The following is a 22,693-nucleotide window of genomic DNA, read 5'->3' as shown; positions in this document are numbered from 1 at the left end:
TGCCATAGCTGTCAAATGGGTGTTTATTAGAGGGGGGTAATATATGTGTATGTAGAGCAACCTTTGCCAACGTAGTCCCTTCCAGATGATGTGGACTACAACTCCTATCAGCCAGCGCTGTCATGCTTGACTGGAGCTGATGGGGGTTGCGTAGTCCAAAGCATCTGGAGGGTGTCCTGTTGGTGAGGGCTGATTCAAGCTGACAGTCTTCACCCTGGGAAGTCAGCTGATTCTGTCCAGGCTGGAACTGCAGGCCAGAGTGTTTCTTCCTCCCCTTTCTTCCACGGTAGGGCTGTAGCCCAGGGGACAGAGCCGCCGCCTTGTTGCAGGTTCAGTCCCTGGCAGCATCTCCAGGTACGGCTGGGAAAGTCCCCTGCCATTGCTGCCAGTCAGTAGACAGCATTGAGCAAGATGGATTGACCAAGGGTCTGACTCAGAACATGACAGCTTTTAGAGACATTGCAGCAAAGGATACGAACAGAGCTGTTGAGAGTGGCTGCTGAAAGTCCTGGTTTGGGACCCCTCACCCAGTGACTTACATTTATTTATTTCATAAAATTTGTATGTCGTTTAATTAGATTACTGCAATGCGTTATACATAGGGCTGCCTCGGAAACTGCAGCTGGTGCAGAATTCAGCAGCCAGGTTGCTCACCAGAGCAAGACAGTTTGAGCATATTACACCAATCCTGGTCTGACTGCACTGGCTACCAGTTAGTTTCTGGGCCCAATTCAAAGTGCTGATTTTAACCTATAAAGCCTTAAACGACTCAGGACCGCAATACCTCAAGGACTGCCTCTTCCCATATGAACCTACTCGAACCCTGAGATCAGCTTCTGAGGCCCTCCTTCGTGTGCCCCCTCCTCAAGAGGTTCAGAGGGTGGCAACACGAGAATGGGCCTTCTCTGCAGTGGCTCCCTGTCTGTGGAAGGCTCTCCCCAGGGAAGTTCGCCCAGCGCCTTCATTATACACCTTTAGGCACCAGGCAAAAACATTCCTTTTTAACTAGGCCTTTGGTTGATCCGATTTACATCCTATGCCCTTTTAAAATGTGGTTTTTTTGGGGGGGGGAGATTGGGTTGTTTTTGTTTTTATTATGTATTTTGTGGTTTTATATCTTGATTTTATTCTGTGCACTGAGAGCCCCAGGTATAGGGTGGAATAATAATAATAATAATAATAATAATAATAATAATAATACATTTAAAACTCTCAAAGCAGGTTACAAAAAGAATAAACAATAAAATTATTAGTAAGAACATTTAAAACATTTATAAAAATTAAAACCAGCAATAAACTAAAAACATATCTGCACCCCCTATATCTGGACAGGCTTGTGTAAACAAACATTTTTTGTTGTTGTTGTTTAGTCGTTTAGTCGTGTCCGACTCTTCGTGACCCCCCGGACCAGAGCACGCCAGGCACTCCTGTCTTCCACTGCTTCCCGCAGTTTGGTCAAACTCATGCTGGTAGCTTCGAGAAAACTGTCCCACCATCTCGTCCTCTGTCGTCCCCTTCTCCTTGTGCCCTCCATCTTTCCCAACATCAGGGTCTTTTCCAGGGAGTCTTCTCTTCTCATGAGGTGGCCAAAGTATTGGAGCCTCAGCTGAACCTGTCCTTCCAGTGAGCACTCAGGGCTGATTTCCTTAAGAATGGGGAGGTTTGATCTTCTTGCAGTCCATGGGACTCTCAAGAGTCTCCTCCAGCACCATAATTCAAAAGCATCAATTCTTTGGCGATCAGCCTTCTTTATGGTCCAGCTTTCACTTCCATACATCACTACTGGGAAAACCATAGCTTTTACTATACGGAACTTTGTTGGCAAGGTGATGTCTCAGAGTGATAGGTTTATTTCATCTTGCTCAATATGGAAATGCAACAGGCTTACACAGCCCTGTGGGAGGCTAACCAAGGAGCAGTGTATCATGCAGAGATCCATCAAAAGCCCTCCTCTGGAGGCAGGCCCCCGGTTCATCTGGGAGCCTGGCATGATTGAATGCCCTGCTCTGTGTAGAGATGCAACAGAACTGCCGGCCTTCAGGTGGAGTGGGAGGAGATGGGGCCAAGCGCTGCCCACACAAGGGACGCAGCAGACTGCCCTCCTTGGTTGAAGGAGTGTTGGGGGCTCACAGAAGCCGCTCATTTAATTTCTGGTGGCACACAGATTGGGAATTGCCTTCATGCCCTGTTGGTAGGCTTCCCAGAGGCAGTGGCTGCTGGAGACAGGATGCTGGGCTGGGTGGACCCATGGCTCCTCTGAGGCTCTTGGCCCTTATGCTGAGGATCACACCAAGGGGCTCTGGTGCCAACACATCCTGAATATGGGGCAACCACAATCAACCAGCATCTACACACAACCCAGAGCTGCCTGTTAATGAGGCTTAAGCAGCTGTTCCATTCCCCCGCAAATCCTTTCCTGGTGTCAATGCCGCTGCAGGCCTGATATAAATGCAGAAGTCTCTTTTCCATGGAAACTGATTAGAGGAATTAACGGATGGAGCTGAGTCAGTTAGGGTAAGAGGCTTGATTGCAGCTTGTGAACCCCTGGCCTGCTTTCCAGCACCAGGAAGGCTGCTCTGGCCTTTCCCAAAATAGCCCAGGGTCTGAGAGGTAGGGAAGGAAGAGAGCGCCTGGTGCTGGCCGTAGCAGCCCTGCTTGGACTGTGTACTGGTCACCTGGGGAGAGAAATCTTAGGAGAGCTCCCCTTTTGTGGAAGAGCATTGTAAAAAGGGGAGAGTGGCATGCATTTGGCAACGTAGCTAGAATGTGGCACTAATCTGCTTTGAAAGACAAGGTTTCTCAAGTTGTGATACCTGCATTGGGCTAGATGACCCTTTGGGTTCATTCCAAATATGATTTTATGAGCAAGCTCTTTGCCACTCTATCAGCCGCACAAAGAATGGCTTTCGCTGCCTCCAGATGTAGGTAAAGTGGCCTGGAGTGTTGAATTTAGGACATTGCCTTACACTGAGTTGTTCCATCTCTACACTGACCGGCAGCAGCTCTCCAGCATTGCAGGCAGGAGTGTCTCCCAGCCCTACCATTGGATCCTGGTACCTCCTGCATGCAAGGCAGATGCTCTGCCGCTGAGCTCAACCTTGCTGTTGTTGGGTTTTGGGCAGTTTCTCCAGTTATTCAGTCATCTGGCAGTGGGAAAGCCAAGAGAAGAGCCATCAAAGGAGGAATCGAGGAGCTCAAAGGCTCAGTGTGCTGAATCACCACATTTGTGTCTTGCAGATTAAAGAATATGAAAAACTGGACTCGGAGGAGGATCGTCTCAGCAGGAGCCGGCAGATCTACGACACCTATATAATGAAAGAGCTGCTCTCCTGCTCACACGTACGTAAGCACATCCTCCTGGGATTAGTTAAAAGCCAGGACTTAAAACCAGACAGAGATGTCTTAACGTGGAGGCCTAGCCAGGGACTGGAATGCAGCACTTCTTTAAACACAGTGAGAGACAGGGACCCTTTAAAAGCCACTTAAAGTAGTGCTTTTGTTAAAAGGGTTGGAAGCCAGGAAGAAACGTCTAGTTGATTTGTTACTGTGGTCCTCTTAACACTTACACAGAAGTCGTGGCTTCCTCTGCTTCAGCTGTAATGCCTCTTTTGAGTGCTATAGACCAATTTTCTTCTTCCGTCCATGAAAATATTTAGAATAAGCTGGTGAGGACAGCAAACAGCTGTTTATCTATTTATCTATATGAGAAACAGTAGTATATACGTATTTTAATTAATAAATGAAAGCACTTTGCTGGCTCCCCCCCCCCACCTCAAACCATCTTTAGCCCATTAAAAATAATTATCCCTCCCTTCTTTGTATTTCTTACTGGATTGTTATTTTAACTTCATAATAAAGTCTTGGGGGAAATTTTTAATTAAAAAAATCCTTTCCCCCCTCCCACAGCCTTTTTCGAAGCCAACAGTTGATCACGTGCAAACTCATCTTGCCAAGAAGCAGGTCCCACCAACCCTTTTTCAGGTGATTCTGGAATCCTTGTTGTTGTTGTTATTATTTCCTTTTATATACTGCTTACTACCTGAAAGATCTTGAAGCAGTTTACAATGGGCAGATATGTGTCTACGCTGTGTCTCTTTTTTTTTTTTTTACTTCATTTTATTCATTTTCTATAACCAAACAACAAGAAAAAAGAAAAAGACAAATAAACAACACACACCAAAGAAAAAAGAAAACATCAACCAACACAAAAAACAAAAACAAGCCAAAAGACAAACATTAATTAACAACAAATAACGATTGACTTCCCTCCATCTCGGTTTTGGGTTATGTAACTATTAAATCCATTCTGCAGTTATTCATTTTACATTGTCTACGCTGTGTCTCAATTCTCCAAAGGAACACAGATCCTGGGTGAGTGCCTGGAACCCCCTGGAATCTTGCTACCGCTTGGCAGAGAGCAGGAGTGGCACCCAATGTTTGTAACACTGATGTCAAAAGTGGGATCTGTGTTTCCTGGAGAGAAGGCCTAGGAGCAACATGCGCCTGAAGTCAAAATGGAGGGAGGAATAGCAGTACTCCTTGAGCAAAATGAAGCTGATGGAGGAGTGCCAAAGCCAGCAGTTTGCTGAAGGAAGGGCCTCTCCACAAGATATAAAACACCTGATAGACCCTGGGGGGAAGGAGAGGGGGGCGGGGGTGGGTCACCCCAGGTGCCATCATGGAGGGGGGTGACAAATTATCAAGGAACAATTACTGCCCTACTAGGGTGGTTCATAAAAAACTTTTTTTAAAAAAATGCCTGCTCCAAAGGCATCTTACTACACTAGGGATTATATAGCTAAATATGAAATTTCATGCATATCAGTTAATATCTTGACCCTCCTCCATGAAAATAGCTGTTTACTTGGCCGTTTTCCTATGTCGTGAAGGCTGAAATTTCAACAAAGCACATGCCTTTGCTAGACTCTTTTCAGTCACCTGCTAAAGGCATTCTTTTTTAGGCAAGCATACCTAGATGCTTAGGAAGTTGAAGTAATTTTAATCTTAATATTTTAGCTTTTGTATCTTTTAAAGTAGGATTGTTAATTTTTCTTGATTTTACTGCTGTGATTTTTTTGTTTTTTGTTTTGGTAAACCACTTTGCAGGTTTTTTTAAAATAAATTTTATTAAATAAATAAACAATAAATATAAATAAAATAACACAAGCCAAAACACAATCCATCCTGTTGATTTAAGTATCTGTCCATAGTCGCCTACTTGTTATCAGAGGCTCAGAATCCACATTCTTTTCTAAGAAAATATGAAATAACGTAAAACCATTTTAGCAGGCAAAAAAACCAAACAACAATTTGGGGAGGGGGTGACAAGAAATTTTCCGCACCGGGTACCACCTGACCTTCCTACGCCTCTGGATAGACCAACAGCTGCAGGTGGTGAGGGCTGATGTGGAAGCCCAGTTATGAGGTGCTGATCAGAGGATAGAGGGTAGTGGAAGAAAAAGGTACTGCATTGGCTGGAGCTGAGGAGAGGCTGCTGAACTCCTCCCAGGGTGCCAAAAGAAATTGCCCTGGAGGAAGGCTGGCTGGCAGAGCTGCTTCTAGTTGACCCTGGAAACCTGCTGAGGATGAGGAAGAAAGGAAAAAGAAAATGGAGCCAGAGAGCATGATACCACATGCAAAGAGAGTGAGATGCTATGGGTGTCTGGGAGTGACCCTGGAGTCCTACTGCCAAGCACCCAAGAGGAAAGGTTGGCTGGAGAGATCCAGAATGTGGATGGGCTTGGACTGTGGAAAGTTGCAGTCTGTAGCTGGATGCAATGGAGCTAAGGATGAGCTGGCTGGAGTGGGGGAGCAGTTGGCTCCCACTGAGTTGGAAGCTGTGCCCGAGGAAATGGGAGAGGAGCCAGCACCTGTAAGGAAGGCAACTTCCAGTGCACTCAGAGAGAAGCCAGAGGAGCAGCAGACGGCTGCTGGATTGGTGTATTCGGGGGTGGAAGGAGAAGCAGATGACTCCTGCTGAATCTGTGATGGAAGATGAAAAGTGAGCTGGCAGAGTTTTCCTTCATGGAGAACATGCAAGGAAAACTTCAGGAGGAGGTGTGTCTGCATGGCCAGAAGTGCAAGAGAAATGTGAAGCTTGTGTACCTGCTGGATTTGGTGAGGCTTCGAACACCAGTGATTTGGCCCTTGGGTGACTCAAGTGTCCTTGACAGGTGGGGAAAGGCCTCAATGCTACAAGTGGAGAAGGAAGCCACTGGGGAAGTTACTTGTTTTTGTTTAGCCCCAGGAGTAAGCAAAGGGGGGGGGGTTGAATTCTGGCCACCCATGTGGGTGGGCCAGGCCTGGAGATTCTGAAGAAAGTGCTCCAGATAAAGTATGGTGGCAAGATTTTGATTTTGAATATGGGTCAGTAGATGGGGTGGAATGAGCCCCAGGGAAGAGATCCCCCATGTGCCAGAGAGGGAGCAGCTGGGATCTTGGGATTGCGTTTGAAGCAGTTACAGAAATGGTTTTGGGACTTGGGTGTGAATTTGGAGGCCCTGACCCGCAACCCAGAAGGAATTGGGTTGACTGAGAACTGTGTTTACTCAAGAGTAAGGATTCTTTAGAAAACCCAGGCAGGCTATTACAACAAGAGGGTTTTTCTTGGGACTCTGAACTAATTTATGAAGGGACTCTGCCTGCAAGTTCAACACTGGTTTTGAAATGCTGTGATGTGTTTGGGTGGGGTGGGGGGCTAATAATCGTTTTGTTTTCTTTTTCCGTGCCTGTAATGACGAAAACTGTTAACAATGTTTAGGAATTGTTCGGATGAGTAATGATAATAGTGATAAAGGAGGGCCTTTGGGTGAGACATCTGAGGCTGACATCCATACTGAGACTGGCATCCTGGCTTAAACATTGGAGATTTATTGGAAATTTATCACCTTGACTGTCAAGTGTGGGTTACTGAGAAGCTGCATTGGGATGCAGAATGGTGGCCAAAATGTACCCGAAGAGGAAAGAGAAGGCCTGAAGGATTCGAGGGAAACTGGAGGTCACTTGGAGATGAACTGTTACTGTGTTTTAAAATGTGTCACTGTGCTATCATCTGTTTTGATGTATTGCTCTGAATGCTGTCAGTAACTGTTCTGTTGTTTGTTCTGCACAGCTGTGGAAAGCTGCCCCTTTTGCTAAAAGGGGTGGTAGTATTGTGGGGGAGCAGGGGCCCTAAACCCTAGAAATTAATAAATGATAGTATTTTGATTATTTGGAGTATTGGAGGGAAGATTGAAGGCTAGTGGAAAAGCACAGGCTAAGCTTTCTCTCCAAACCAGGGCCTCACCTGGGATAGCGGCACTAACATGACATGTCATGGTGTGGGTTCGAAATGACAGGAAAATGGAGTCTTTGGAGCAAGATGTGCTGGGAAGAAGAAGAGACAGAAAAAAACTGGTATCCCTCTTGGGCAGGCTGATTGAAGGCTGGCTGGGAGAGATGCCTTTGATTCCAGTGCTGCATGGCTGTATGGGACAATCCCTGCTTGAAATGACCATGCTGTAAGATCTAGATTCCGTCTGTGCAGATTGAAGGTGTAAATATGTAAATAAACCATATTTCTTAAAGGTGCAACATTCTCCACCATGTCTCAATTCTCCAAAGGAAAACAGACCTTGGATGAGTGCCTGGAGCCCTGTGAACCACCTCCTGTACAGTGGTGCCTCGCAAGATGAAATTAATCCGTTCCGCGAGTCTCTTCGTCTAGCGGTTTTTTCGTCTTGTGAAGCAACCCTATTAGCGGCTTAGTGGATTAGCGCTATTAGCGGTTTAGCGGCTATTAAAGGCTTAGCGGCTTAGCGGCTAAAAGGCTATTAGCAGCTTAGCGGCTTAGAAAAAGGGGGGGGAAGCGAAAAAATCTCAAGACTCGCAAGACATTTTCGTCTTGCAAAGCAAGCCCATAGGGAAATTCGTCCTGCGAAGCACATCGAAAAACGGAAAACCCTTTCGTCTAGCGGGTTTTTCGTCTTGCGAGGCATTCGTCTTGCTGGGCACCACTGTATTTTGATTTGAGTAAGGCTTTAGACAGTGTCCCCCATGATATTCTTGCAAGGAAGCTGGTAAAATGTGGGTTGAACGAGGTAACTGTTAGGTGGATTTGTAGCTGGTTGACTGACTGAATCCAAAGAGTACTCATTAATGGTTCCTCCTCATCCTGGAAGCAAGGGATAAGTGGGGTGCTGCAGAATTGAAGGACTGCTTATCCAATTTGCAGGTGACACCCAACTGAGAGGGGGAGCAATTGCCGCAGAAGGCAGAATCAGAATTCACAATCACCTTAACAGATTGGAAAACTGGGTGCAAGCTTCCAAAATGAATTACATGCTTTTCATTAGCTTTTTACTACAACACAAACAAACAGACTTTTTAATTAAAAAAATACAGATACAGATACAAAACAAATAATAAACGTATATCTATATTTCAATTCTTATTCTTTTCTAATGGACTTCCTTCGTCCTCAGCGCAGGTCTAATTTCATATTTGGTAAACTTTCTTTCCCATTTCCTTTTCCCTAGTTTTCTCTATATTTTATTCTTTTACACCATATTTTGTTTTGCAAAAATTACTCAAAGCAAGTCCAGGTATTGATTTTAGGACACTGCTTTTTTAGATAATCTCTATATATTCCCCATTCATTTTGGAATTTTTGTTTAGATTGTGCCCTAATTGAATTCGTCATTTTGGCCAATTCAAGGTAATCAAATAATTTATCTTGCCACTCTTTTTTTATTGGTACTATCTTTTTCCAATTTTTTGCAATTAAGATTCTCACTGCCAATGTTGCATACGGGAATATTCTATTGCAAAGTTGGAGTCTAATATGCCCAGCAGAAAAGCTTCTGGTTTTTTTTAATAAAGGTTTGTTTGAATATTTTCTTCAGCTCTTCATATACCATATCCCAGAATCTCTTAATTTTATTATAGGTCCACAGCGTCCCCTCTGCTTGGTTACACCTCCAACACATTTTGGCTTTTGTTTTATACATTTTGAATATTTTGCTTGGTGTTATGTACCATCTATAAAACATCTTTAGAAAATTTACCTTTATGGCATCGCAAGCCGTAAATCTCCAATTCTCATTCCATAATTTTTCCCATGATGGTAATTGAATAGGTTTATCCATTGCCCATTTAATCATTACTTCCTTTACTTGTTCATCTTTAACCTTCCATTCTAATAAAATTCCATATATTCTAGAGATTACTTTTTTCTTATTTTGTAATAATTCTTTATCTAATATTGGGACTTCTTTTGCAAAACCTTTTTAGTTATCTACAGTATTTTGAACACCACATTTAATTGATGATATTGAATCCACCCTGTCAGGTGATGTTTTATTTCCGCATATTTTTTTCAGCTTCAATTTGTTATTTTCTTCTTCTAACAAATCCTTATATGTAACCCATTTTGGTTCCGTATTCTTCCTTTTCACTGCTATCACCTCCAATGGTGAGAGCCACCGGCGTGTTTTGGGTTCTAAAAGATCTTTATTTTTTCCCACGCTCTGCATAGTGATTTTCTTACAATATGCTTAAGAAATCCTCTGTGGACTTTCACCTTCTCATGTCCTAAATATGCATGCCACCCATAAAGGTAAAGGTAAAGGGACTCCTGACCATTAGGTCCAGTCGTGGCCGACTCTGGGGTTGCGGCGCTCATCTCGTTTTATTGGCCGAGGGAGCCGGCGTACAGCTTCCGGGTCATGTGGCCAGCATGACTAACCCACTTCTGGTGAACCAGAGCAGCGCATGGAAACGCCTTTTACCTTCCCGCTGGAAGGTAAACCTTTACCTATTTATCTACTTGCACTTTGAGGTGCTTTCGAACTGCTAGGTTGGCAGGAGCAGGGACCGATTAACAGGAGCTCACCCCGTTACGGGGATTCGAACCGCCAACCTTCTGATCGGCAAGTCCTAGGCTCTGTGGTTTAACCCATATCGGTTATCAAATCCTTCTAAATCCAATGTCTGCAGTCTGTAATACAATACACACATTTAGCAAATTTAGACAGACCAAATCATAATACAAATTCAAATCAGGTAATGCCAATCCACCTCTATTTTTACTATCCATTAGTAATTTGTGTTTGATTCTTGGTTTTTTATACTGCCAAATGAATCTTGATAAATCTTTTTGTCATAGTTTAAAACAACCTATCCCTCCAATTTGAAGTAAGTATCATTTGAAATAAGAACATCATTTTGGGAAGCATGTTCATTTTTACTGCTGATACCACTGAATGATAATTTTAACCTATTCCAAATATCCAGATCCGTTTTAATTTCTTTCCAAATTTCCAAATTATTATCATTAAATAGATTAGTATTTTTGTTTGTCAACCAAATTCCCAGATATTTAGCCTTATTTACTATCTTTAGTCCTGAAATTGTTTGTAATTCTTTTTTTTCTTGTATAGACATATTCTTTGCTAACTTCTTCTTCTTTGGTGATCACTCGTAGCCGAGTAAGATTGTCTTCCATAAACATGGTTTTAACAATGAGTCCGTAGATGACTGTGGAGGCCAATTATGGATCCACATGTGATTCCACAGTGGGGAGATTGGCTTCCGGGCAGGAGTTGATCACGGTGTGGATTTGCCAAGCATGCCTTCCTCTTAGCACGTTTCTCTCTTGCATCCTGAGTTCGAGTGTCTTCAAAGCCCAAGACCACTTTGGTCAAGGCTGTTCTCCAACTGGAGAGCTCGTAGGCCAGTGTTTCCCAGTTATCAGTGTTTATACAGCATTTTGTTAGATTTGCCTTGAGACAGTCTTTAAACCTCTTTTGTTGACCACCAGCATTACGCTTTCCATTTTTAAGTTCGGAATAAAGTAGACCCAAAATGGTGGGCTGGCATCTTGGCCAAAACCTTCGACGCAATCAACGCTTCCGGTCTCATCCCCAAAATATGGAAGGAGGCCATTATAGTACCAATTCATAAAAAAGGTTCTCCAATGGAGCCGGAAAACTACCGTAACATCAGCCTCCTCTCGATCATAGGGAAAATTTATGCCAGCTTTTTGCTGACTAAACTATCGCGATGGGTAGATGAGACTAACCAGATTGGCCATGAACAAGCAGGGTTCAGAACTAAACGTTCTACAACTGATCATGCGATAGTTCTTTACCATCTGGCACGGAAGTACTCCTCCCCTCCCCGGGGCTACCTTTGTGCTGCCTTCTTAGATCTAAAGGCAGCCTTTGACAGCGTTCCTAGAAATATTCTTTGGGAGAAACTTGCGTAACAGGGCATCGATAGAAGACTCCTATGGCTTATAAGTCAGCTCCACGAAGGTACCCATGCCAGAGTGAGACTTACTCCTGCGGGCGACCTCACAAATTCGATACCAATAAACAAGGGAGTGCGCCAAGGATGTATATTGGCTCCCTGCCTATTCAACCTATTCATCAGCGACATGCGAGCACCCCTAGTCAACTCATCTCCAAGTACACACGCGCCTAGACTAGCGGACTACCGCTGTCCACTCCTTTTATATGCGGACGATGCGGTAATTCTATCTTATACACGTGTTGGACTAACCAGAGCTCTGAAGATCTTTGCCACGTATTGTCAAGTCAACCAATTAACCATCAACCATGTTAAATCTAAGATTCTGATTTTCGCCAGAAGTCGGAGATTATACGAATGGAAGCTTGGCGGAGCAAAAATAGAGCAAGTCCTAAAATTTCAATACCTAGGAGTTATTTTTCAATACAATTTGGGGTGGAAAGCACAAATTCAACACCTACTTAATAAGGCCAAAACTCTGTCATATGCGCTCCTCCGATTTTTCTTTTCGGATGGAGCTTTGCATGTTCCCTCGGCCCTAAAGGTGTTCAAGGCAAAAGTGGTTACCGCGCTTGCCTATGCTGCCCCGCTCTGGGCCGTGATGACAGATCTTGCTCCTCTTGAGACTCTGCAAAACCAATTCCTACGTCGGATCCTAATGCTCCCCCTGTGCGTAAGTAACGCAGCCATGCGACTAGAATTGAAGATCGCATCCCTAGAAACTTGCCTGTGGAAGCAAGTCTTCAGTTATTGGTTATCATTGTGGCATAGATTACCAGACCATTACCTTGTCCAATGCTTATGGCGAGATGAATTCTCCAGCCTTTGGACTAGTAGAATTCATGCCAAACTCCTGAGTTATGGAATCTCTCCCTTAGATTCCCTAAAACTAGATCAAATCACTGCTCAAAGACTGATCCGCCAAAGACTGGATGACATCGATTTACAGTGAAATTATATGCTGGGGGGAGGTGTTTGTTCGCCCCAGAACATTGGTATTACTTTAACTTACTGCGTTCCATCATACCTCTCCTCCCTTTCGACTGTTGCCCATAGGCTGGCCTTCACCAAAGCGAGGTTTAACGTTTTTCCCTCCAATGTCCTGAGACATAGATTCTCAAAGGGCCAAGCCTCCGCCATGTGCGAATGTGATAAGGAGACGCCGGAGTCGCTTCAGCACATTATGTTCACTTGCCCCTTGTTCAACGTGCCACGGGCAAACTTGTTGGGATCAATCATGCAGAAACTAGAGGGTACCCCACCAAAATTCCACCTTGCCCAAATCTTGCAGGATAAGGATACCCATACGACCCTGAAAGTGGCTAGGTTTCTGGTCGCTGTCCTTACCCAAAAGCGTTGCCAAGGAGCACTACAAGCCAATTAAGGCGCAGTATGTCATTCCATCTCATAGTATTTTATTGTTACAGTGGTGTTTTAGCGGCTGTTTTTACCCACGTGCACAAGCTGTTATTTATGTCTTGTTTTTATCTGTATGGGCCTATGGCCGTAATAAATATTATTATTATTATTACCTATCCCTCCAATTTGAAGTAAGTATCATTTGAAATAAGAACATCATTTTGGGAAGCATGTTCATTTTTACTGCTGATACCACTGAATGATAATTTTAACCTATTCCAAATATCCAGATCCGTTTTAATTTCTTTCCAAATTTCCAAATTATTATCATTAAATAGATTAGTATTTTTGTTTGTCAACCAAATTCCCAGATATTTAGCCTTATTTACTATCTTTAGTCCTGAAATTGTTTGTAATTCTTTTTTTTCTTGTATAGACATATTCTTTGCTAACTTCTTCTTCTTTGGTGATCACTCGTAGCCGAGTAAGATTGTCTTCCATAAACATGGTTTTAACAATGAGTCCGTAGATGACTGTGGAGGCCAATTATGGATCCACATGTGATTCCACAGTGGGGAGATTGGCTTCCGGGCAGGAGTTGATCACGGTGTGGATTTGCCAAGCATGCCTTCCTCTTAGCACGTTTCTCTCTTGCATCCTGAGTTCGAGTGTCTTCAAAGCCCAAGACCACTTTGGTCAAGGCTGTTCTCCAACTGGAGAGCTCGTAGGCCAGTGTTTCCCAGTTATCAGTGTTTATACAGCATTTTGTTAGATTTGCCTTGAGACAGTCTTTAAACCTCTTTTGTTGACCACCAGCATTACGCTTTCCATTTTTAAGTTCGGAATAAAGTAGTTGCTTTAGAAGATGATCATCAGGCATCCGCACAACATGACCAGTCCAACGAAGCTGATGTTGAAGAATCATTGCTTCAACACTGGTGATCTTTGCTTCTTCCAGTACACTGATATTAGTTCGCCTTTCCAAATTCGAGGATTCTTTCTATTATTTTTGGTACTTTGGTATTTTCCTCCGGGTTTTCGGTAGTTAGTATCAGGTCATCCGCAGAAGTCTTTATCTTATGTGATCCGCCCCCCCCCCCCACTGTTATACTTTTACATCTTGGTCTTTTCTTATAGCGATCGCTAGCAATTCTAGCACCATGATGAACAATAAGGGTGAAGGGGGCATCCTTCTCTGCTCTCCTTACTTATCTTAAATTCCTCTGTTATTTTGTTGTTCAATATCAGCTTTGCTCTCTGATCTCTATATATTGCCTAAATGCCCCTGTTGTAATTTCCCCCGAATCCCATAGCTTCTATTCTCCCCCCCCCCATAAAAATCCAGGAGATGTTGTCAAAAGCCTTTTCGGCATCTACCAGCATCAGAATTGCTTTTTGGTCAGTTCTGGCTTCCAAATATTCTAAAATATCTATTATATTTCTCATATTATTGTACATATGCCTGCCTGGTAGAAAGCCAGCTTGATCCTTGTGTATAATTTCATTAAGTACTCTTTGTAATCTATTAGCCAGTATGTCAGTAAATATTTTGTAATCGTTATTTAATAATGATATAGGTTATAATTTTTGGTTGACGTTGGAACCGTTCCTTGTTTGGGTATCAAAGTGATGAAGGCTTCTTCCCATGATTTTGATATTTCTCCTTTTTAAAAAATTCCATTCATGACTGCTTTCATTGGTTCTGACAGTATATCTTCTAATTTCTTATAATATGCTGCAGATAAACCGTCTGTGCCTGGAGATTTTCCCTGTCTTTGCTTTTGAAATTGATTGTTGCTGCACCTCCATCATAGTTATTGGCAGATTTAATTGGTTGATTTTGTTCACTTGTTATAATTCTGTGCTAAATATTTTTTCATCTCTTCTCTTCTGCTTGATATAACTTCCAGTAATATTTCTTTGGGTTCTTCTGTTATCTTCCCTTCTTGTATTAATTTCTCTATTATTCTCTCTTTTTGTTTTTTCTTTATTTGCCATGCAAGCAGTCTACCTGGCTTGTTAGCAAATTAACAAAAAAAGTCTTAATATTTTTATCTTTTGTTCTATTTCATAATTCAAAATCATGGAGAGCTGCATCTGTAATATCTTAATATTTTGTTTTGCTATTTCCTTCTTTGGATTTTTAACCAATTCATTTTCATTTTCTCTTACCTCCTTCAAGAGTTTCTCCATTTTCTGTTATCTCTCTCTTTGGATTATATTTTGTTGGATGAAGAAGCCTTGAATTACTGCCTCGCTTGCATCCCATCCCATATTTATATCAGTTCCCTGATTTAGATTGTTCTCAAAATATTCTTTTAGGGTCACCCTTGCCTTTCCCACTATTTTCTCATCATTTAGTAAATTTTCATTGATTCTCCGTCTTCTTATTTTTCTTCCTTTTTTTATTTTAACGTAATTGGATTATTATCTGATATTGTTTTTGAATGAATTTCCACTTTCCTAATCTTTAATAATAGATCTTTTGATACCCAAATGGCATCGATTCTCCTCAATAATTATTTTTTATTATTTTTTACAATAGAGAGGGGCAGCAAAGTCTTTATGCATCAACTACGCGGTGCTAAAATTAACAGGGCAATCCACAATGCTATTTGGTGTATTGGTGGTCACTCCATCAAACACATGGACATTAAGGCTGACAGTCCAGATTTGTTCCTTCCTGATGGCATGCATTTGACCTCGACAGGGAACGACCTGTTGTTGTGGGACGTGAGGCTTGAAGGCTGGATTGCGGACATTTGTTAGTTTTTTTCAGCTGTAGGGATCTTGGTGGTGAGACCGCAATTTCACGGTTTTAGGCTTTGGGTAGAATCCTTTAGTCCATCAACAGAATGGGAGGGTAGCGTAACACACCCCTCATGCAATGGTGTTAACAGGGCCTCTTTAGAGGGGTTTGTGAGGTGAGTCACTGACCATCAGCGCTTGGTGTATGATCAAACTCCCAGAACAGAAAGGGGGACAAGCTGCGTAAACGCACATTTTGCAGTGTCCCCCTAAATTCCTGTCTGTCCCTGCTTTGCCTCAGATCCCAACTGGGGGCTGAGAGGGATACATGCCCAATGCCTAAGCCAAGGTTTTTGCTACATCTGAAATTAATAAAGTTGTGGCCTATTTTAATCCCATACCTATGCTGTACTGTGTCTTATTTATCTGGGCCTGGCACCTGGGGAGGAGGGTGTGCACACAAAAACTTATGAGGAAGGGTTGAGGAAGCTGGGTTTTCTAACCTGGAAAAGAGGAGACTGAGGGGAGATCTAATGGCCATCTTCATGTATCTTAAGGGTTGTCACATGGAAAAGGGAGCAAGCTTGTTTTCTCCTGCTCTAGGGGGTAGGACTCAAAACTGTGGCTTCTAGTTACAAGAAAGGAGATTTCAACTAAACATTCAGGAAAACTTTCTGACAGTAAGAGCTGTTTGGCAGGAACGGTCGCCCTTGGCAGGTTGTAGACTTTCCTTCCTTGGAGCTTTTAAGCGGAGGTGGACTGGCCATCTGTCCTGGATGCTGTAGTTGAGATTTGTGCATTGCAGGGGTTAGACTAGATGACCCTCAGGGTCCCTTCCAGCTCTACAATTCTGTGATCAAGTATTGCCACTTTGTTTAAAGCAAGGAATGTGGTGACATTTTCCTTATGTCAAGTTGAAATGTGCTGTTCCCCAATATGCCTCCTAACTACTGACCCTACAGGAAATGGCTTCTTGAAAACAATCTGCAGCTTATCACAAGATGAATGGTATTTTGGGGCTTCCTCTTCTGAAGCAATGTGAGGGCATCTTTAAGGGACCATCTTCTCTATGATCACGGCTGTACTTTAATACTCTCATTACAAGCTTCTGTCCAATAGCCCAAATGTTATCCGATTCCCTGCTAGGGGTTCAGCTCCCTCTGTTGTCTCTGACAGGCAAACTGTTGCTGGGAACCACAGGAGCAGGGATCACTCTTGTGCTGGAGTCCTGCCGGTGGGTTTCCTATGGGCACCTGGTTGGGCACTGTGAGGATATTTGTTGGATGTCAAACTCAGCCAAGAGCATAAGGTCAAACAGATTCCTCACTGGCCTTGCAGACAACTTCATTGTCCAGAAAGTGGGAGAAGCAACAAGAGGAACAGCCATTTTAGATCTGGTCCGAACCAATGTTGATGACCTGGTTAGTGGGGTAGAAGTGGAAGGATCATTAGGCGCGAGTGATCATGCTCTTCTGAAGTTTACTATACAGCGGAAAGGAGCAGCCAAGCATACTAGGACTCAATTTCTTGACTTTAAGAAAGCCGACTTCATAAAACTTAGGGAAGTGCTGGGTGAGATCCCATGGACAGTAATACTAAAAGGAAAGGGAGTTCATGATGGCTGGGAGTTTGTTAAGAGGGAGATAGTAAAAGCACAACTTCAGGCAATACCAATGAGACGGAAACATGGAAGGTGCCTAAAGAAGCCAGGGTGGCTATCTAAAGAACTTTTAACTGAGTTAAGATTAAAAAAGGATGTGTACAAAAAATGGAAAAGGGGGGAAACCACCAAAGAGGAATTCAAACAAATAGCCAGCACGTGTAGACACAAAGTCAGTAAAGCTAAAGCACAGAATGAACTCAGGCTTGCTAGAGAGGTTAAAAGCAACAAAAAAGGATTTTATGGGTATGTTCGTAGCAAAAGGAAGAACAAAGAAACAGTGGGGTCACTCAGAGGAGAAGATGGTGAAATGCAAACAGGGGACACAGAAAGGGCTGAACTCCTCAATGCCTTCTTTGCCTCAGTCTTCTCCGATAAAGAAAACAATGCCTGACCTGAAGAATTTGGAGCAAATGATTCAGCAAAGGAAACACAGCCCAGAATAACTAAAGAGATAGTACAAGAATACTTGGCTAGTTTAGATGTATTCAAGTCTCCAGGGCCAGATGAACTGCATCCAAGAGTATTAAAAGAACTGGCAGATGTGATCTCAGAACCACTGGCAGTCATCTTTGAGAATTCCTGGAGAACAGGCGAAGTCCCGGCAGACTGGAGGAGGGCAAATGTTGTCCCTGTTTTCAAAAAGGGGAAAAGAGAGGACCCAAATAATTACCGCCCAGTCAGTCTGACATCAATACCAGGGAAGATTCTGGAGCAGATCATTAAGCAAACAGTCTGTGAGCACCTAGAAAGGAATGCTGTGATCACCAGTAGTCAGCATGGATTTCTGAAAAATAAGTCATGTCAGACTAACCTGATCTCGTTTTTTGACAGAATTACAAGCCTGGTAGATGAAGGGAACGCAGTGGATGTAGCCTACCTTGATTTCAGCAAGGGATTTGACAAGGTGCCCCATGATATTCTTGTAAAGAAGCTGGTAAAATGCGGTCTTGACTATGCTACCACTCAGTGGATTTGTAACTGGCTGACTGACCGAACCCAAAGGGTGCTCATCAATGGTTCCTCTTCATCCTGGAGAAGAGTGACTAGTGGGGTGCCACAGAGTCAGTGGCGTAGCGTGGGGGGTGCCAGGGGGGCCGGCCGCACCGGGCGCAACATCTGGGGGGGCGCGCTCGCTGCCTCCGGAGTCGCCGAAGAGCCTCGGGCGCAGGCTGTAGCAGAGCCCCATGTCTCGTGGAACCGACGAGCTGTGCGCGCGCCCGGGCTGAAGGCGTCCGGCAGGCAGCGGCTCTCAGCCCCGCGCGTCAGGGCCACGGAGGACGTGCCAGGCAGCCCCTCCTCACAGCCCCGCCTCCGCTGCTGCTGCTGCAGCTGCTGGGCCATGTTGCATTTTCCTCGCCTCTCTGCCCCCCTCCTCCTCCGGGCAAGCGGCGTGGTTTGGGCGGCAGCGCCAGCAGTAACTCGACTCAGATCGGCAGGTTAGGGGTTGGGGGGGGCGCAAATTACTTGCCTTGCCCCGGGTTAGGGGGCGCAAATTACTTGCCTTGCCCCGGGTGCTGACAACTCACGCTACGCCGCTGCACAGAGTTCTGTCTTGGGCCCGGTCTTATTCAACATCTTTATCAACGACTTGGATGATGGACTCAAGGGCATCCTGATCAAATTTGCAGATGACACCAAACTGGGAGGGGTGGCTAACACCCCAGAGGACAGGATCACACTTCAAAACGACCTTGACAGATTAGAGAACTGGGCCAAAACAAACAAGATGAATTTTAACAGGGAGAAATGTAAAGTATTGCACTTGGGCAAAAAAAATGAGAGGCACAAATACAAGATGGGTGACACCTGGCTTGAGAGCAGTACATGTGAAAAGGATCTAGGAGTCTTGGTTGACCACAAACTTGACATGAGCCAACAGTGTGACGCGGCAGCTAAAAAAGCCAATGCAATTCTGGGCTGCATCAATAGGAGTATAGCATCTAGATCAAGGGAAGTAATAGTGCCACTGTATTCTGCTCTGGTCAGACCTCACCTGGAGTACTGTGTCCAGTTCTGGACACCACAGTTCAAGAAGGACACTGACAAACTGGAACGTGTCCAGAGGAGGGCAACCAAAATGGTCCAAGGCCTGGAAACGATGCCTTATGAGGAACGGCTAAGGGAGCTGGGCATGTTTAGCCTGGAGAAGAGGAGGTTAAGGGGTGATATGATAGCCACGTTCAAATATATAAAAGGATGTCACATAGAGGAGGGAGAAAGGTTGTTTTCTGCTGCTCCAGAGAAGCGGACACAGAGCAACGGATCCAAACTACAAGAAAGAAGATTCCACCTAAACATTAGGAAGAACTTCCTGACAGTAAGAGCTGTTCGACAGTGGAATTTGCTGTCAAGGAGTGTGGTGGAGTCTCCTTCTTTGGAGGTCTTTAAGCAGAGGCTTGACAACCATATGTCAGGAGTGCTCTGATGGTGTTTCCTGCTTGGCAGGGGGTTGGACTCGATGGCCCTTGTGGTCTCTTCCAACTCTATGATTCTATGATTCTAGGACAGGCTGGACTAGAGGGGCCCCCATTGGCCTTATCTGGCAGCTGGGCTCTTACATCCTTAGGAAGGTTTTTGCTTTAGGGACTTTATTTGCAGATGATGCCTTCTGCTGAATTTTGTTACCACCTTTTTCTTGTTTCTGCTGCTTAGTTTATTGAAGCTTTTTCACTCCTGTTAGGGATTTTTAAATGTTTCATTAGGCACTTTGCAAGTATTATTACAAGTAAAGGCCACTGCCTCAAATACAATAAATGTTTGTTTCCCCCTCTAGCCCTACATAGAAGAAATTTGTGACAGCCTCAGAGGAAAAACCTTCCAAATGTTTCTAGAAAGGTATGAATCTGATTGCATGTTTGTCACATGGCCAGTTGCTGAAGGATTGGCATTGGGATGGCTAGTAGGAAGGAGCAGACACAAGCCATTTTGCAAACTGCATCCAGGTGCATTGAATGTGCTAGAATGGTAATGAGTCTGTGCCTTTAAGAGTCTGTGCTTTGTACATGGACCTGCCCATTCTTCTAGTCTAAGCAGAAGGCAGCTATCTTCCTTCCATCCAGCTTCAAAGTCTACTCTCTTGATGTTTCCTCTGATCATGGAAGGTGTTCTTCACTCTGCTGTGCTTGGCAATTAGATACGCTTTGCAGGAGCTGAGCTGGATTTTCACTCAGCAAGCATTTTATAATGTGGCTCAGCTCTTCTGCAAGATTTACAGCTGATTTTATCTACTTGGTTAATTAAGTTGCTTTATTTTCATTTTCTGTTTTTATTAGTAAATAAAAAGAGCTGCAAATCTTGCAGAAGAGCTGAGCCGCATTACAAAATGCTTTGCAGTGCAGCAAACCCAGCTCAGCCCCTGCAAAACAACTGCCATAAGAAGTAGTATGAAAATGTTCTCATTGGAGTTTTACTGTTTTTAATAAACAGGAAAGCAGCAGGGACATGCCTAGTTAGGGAAAGCTTTGGTGAGCAAATGGCTTGGCAGAGCTATCTAAGAAAGAGTTCCAACAGGCAGGTGCTGCTGCTGAACAGCACACCACATGCCTGGTTCTGGTTGCCAGCTGAGACAATTTTGTTGAACTTGAGCTGTGTTGATAGATTCCAGTGATGGCCAAACTTGGCCCTCCAGCTGTTTTGGGACTACAACTCCCATCATCCCTAGCTAACAGGACCAGTGGTCAGGGGTAATGGGAATTGTAGTCCCAAAACAGCTGGAGGGCCAAGTTTGGCCATCACTGGATTAGACCTAAGGTCTTGCAAAATGAGCTTCTGAGTACTGGCCCTTGGTGTGCTGGAAGTTAGATGCTAAAAGATCCTTTCCTTTGTTCTTAATTCTGTTTGCTTTAACAAAAGGACTTGCACCTCAGAGATTTTACTCCCAAATGTAGCAGATGAAATCACTAAATTATATATGAGAACAAAGATCATTATACAATGTGATCTTTCAGGGATCTACTTTGGAAATAAACAGTCATTTAACTTTTAGAAAAAAAACAAAATTCCCTGGCAGCATATGATAGTGACACCTATGTGGTTATAGATAGACTAAGATTAAGGATTAGGATTAAAGAAATTTAAGGAAATGGAAATTTGGCTTTTAAGAGGCAAAATTTTAATGTTATATTGTATTAAGATTAAAGATTGGGATTAAAAAAGAGGGAAAGAAATTGCTGGACAAACAATTTGAATTGGAATACAAAAGAGGGAGGTATGAGGAGGTCCAGAAAATAAGTAAATTTAAAGATGGAAATGAAAAGGTGATATTGTTTTTAATTGTTCTTTTTTTCTTGTATTTTGTTTTTTTTTTGTTCTTTTTTTTCTTTCTTTTTTGGATTATGTATTGTGCATTTTTGAATTGTGTATTTTTTGTTTGTGTTTTTCTGTTTAACCTTTTATTGAAACCTTAATAAATATCATTTAAAAAAAAAATGATAGTGACACCTATGTGATTCCTTAATTATTTTATAGAGCTCTAAAATGCAGAGATTAATTACTTTTCTCAGTATATGATTGCAGATTTTTTAAATAAAAAAAATTACGATTGAGTCTTACAGAAATAAGAAATATGGAGGCATTTTTACTGGAATGCTGTCAGAAGCATCGTAAACCATGTATTGCTATAGAACTGTCTTTAATTAACATCTGCTCACTGAAGGTTTGCTCTTCAACAGAGCTTTAAAAATTTTAAATATAGTTTTTACTTTTCATAAATCATCACGTGCACAGTTTTATCACCGTAATGCACATTCTTTTTTCTTTCTTTTCTTCTCTTTTGCAGTGATAAGTTTACTAGATTTTGTCAGTGGAAAAATGTAGAGCTAAACATTCATGTAAGTAATTGCAGGGGTGGGTGGGTGCATTTTCTAAAAATAGGGGCAGGGATGAGGTGGATCTGGACCACTGCCTAGTTTCTGGGGGACCTCCAAGCAATTGGTGAAATTCTTTCAGAGAACACTGGGCTTATATGTATTTTGATATGAGCAAGACAAAGGCACTTGTCTTGAGCAGGAACACATTTTTGTTTTATGTTTACAGTATGTTAATAGATAACAGCCCCGTGATGAAACACATACACCTATAGTGACTGAGTGGGGGATATAGAAAATTGAGTGGAGGAAGGCATTGCAATGTCAACTTTTTTCTCAAAAGGAAGGAAGCCTAATTTATTTCAAGAGTGAGTGCCCCCATGAATAAGCAGACGATCTTTCTCCACCCAGCTTCAGGCTAGCAGCAACAACAATCTTCCCCTGTCCCTGCCCCGCCCCCCACCTCTGGGAAGCCCCCCTCCCAAATCCCAGATGTGGATGGTCAGCATTCACTCTGCTGTTTACTTAACAACACTGAGATTGGGTGTTCTTAGCAAAAGCAGCTTTTCTGTTTTTGCTTTTAGAACATTGCCTTCACAGTTTGCTTTCTAACTTTGATTGATTGAATTTATGTTCCACCCTTCGTCCCAAAAAGGCCACCTGTATTTCTTTATAGATGAGTCTGGGGGTCCTGCTGGCGCAAGGCCCAGTACAAAGGTTGGCATTCTGGGTTCTGCATGATGTGGTTTCTCCATGGTGAAGAAAGGCACTTGGCACATGCTCAGAGGCAGCCTGTTGCTTCAAGTGCGCAATGAAAGCATTCTGAGAT

General features: G+C 43.3%; 1 protein-coding gene across 4 annotated transcripts in view; it reads left to right on the top strand.

Moving 5' to 3' along the window:
* Positions 1-22,693, top strand: part of GRK3 (G protein-coupled receptor kinase 3) — a 131,342-nt gene that overhangs the window by 59,914 nt on the left and 48,735 nt on the right. For all 4 annotated transcript variants that reach the window (XM_080979202.1, XM_080979201.1, XM_080979200.1 and 1 more), the window contains exons 4-7: positions 3,238-3,339; positions 3,907-3,981; positions 19,833-19,894; positions 21,837-21,888. In XM_080979202.1, coding sequence (XP_080835328.1) covers positions 3,238-3,339; positions 3,907-3,981; positions 19,833-19,894; positions 21,837-21,888 — 291 coding nt within the window. The remainder of the gene's footprint in view (positions 1-3,237; positions 3,340-3,906; positions 3,982-19,832; positions 19,895-21,836; positions 21,889-22,693) is intronic.

This window comes from Podarcis pityusensis (assembly GCF_964106645.2).
Source record: "Podarcis pityusensis genome assembly, chromosome: 13".
In the NCBI taxonomy this organism is placed as follows: domain Eukaryota; kingdom Metazoa; phylum Chordata; class Lepidosauria; order Squamata; family Lacertidae; genus Podarcis; species Podarcis pityusensis.
Note: the sequence above shows the minus strand (reverse complement) of the source record. Positions and strands in the feature narration are given on the sequence as shown.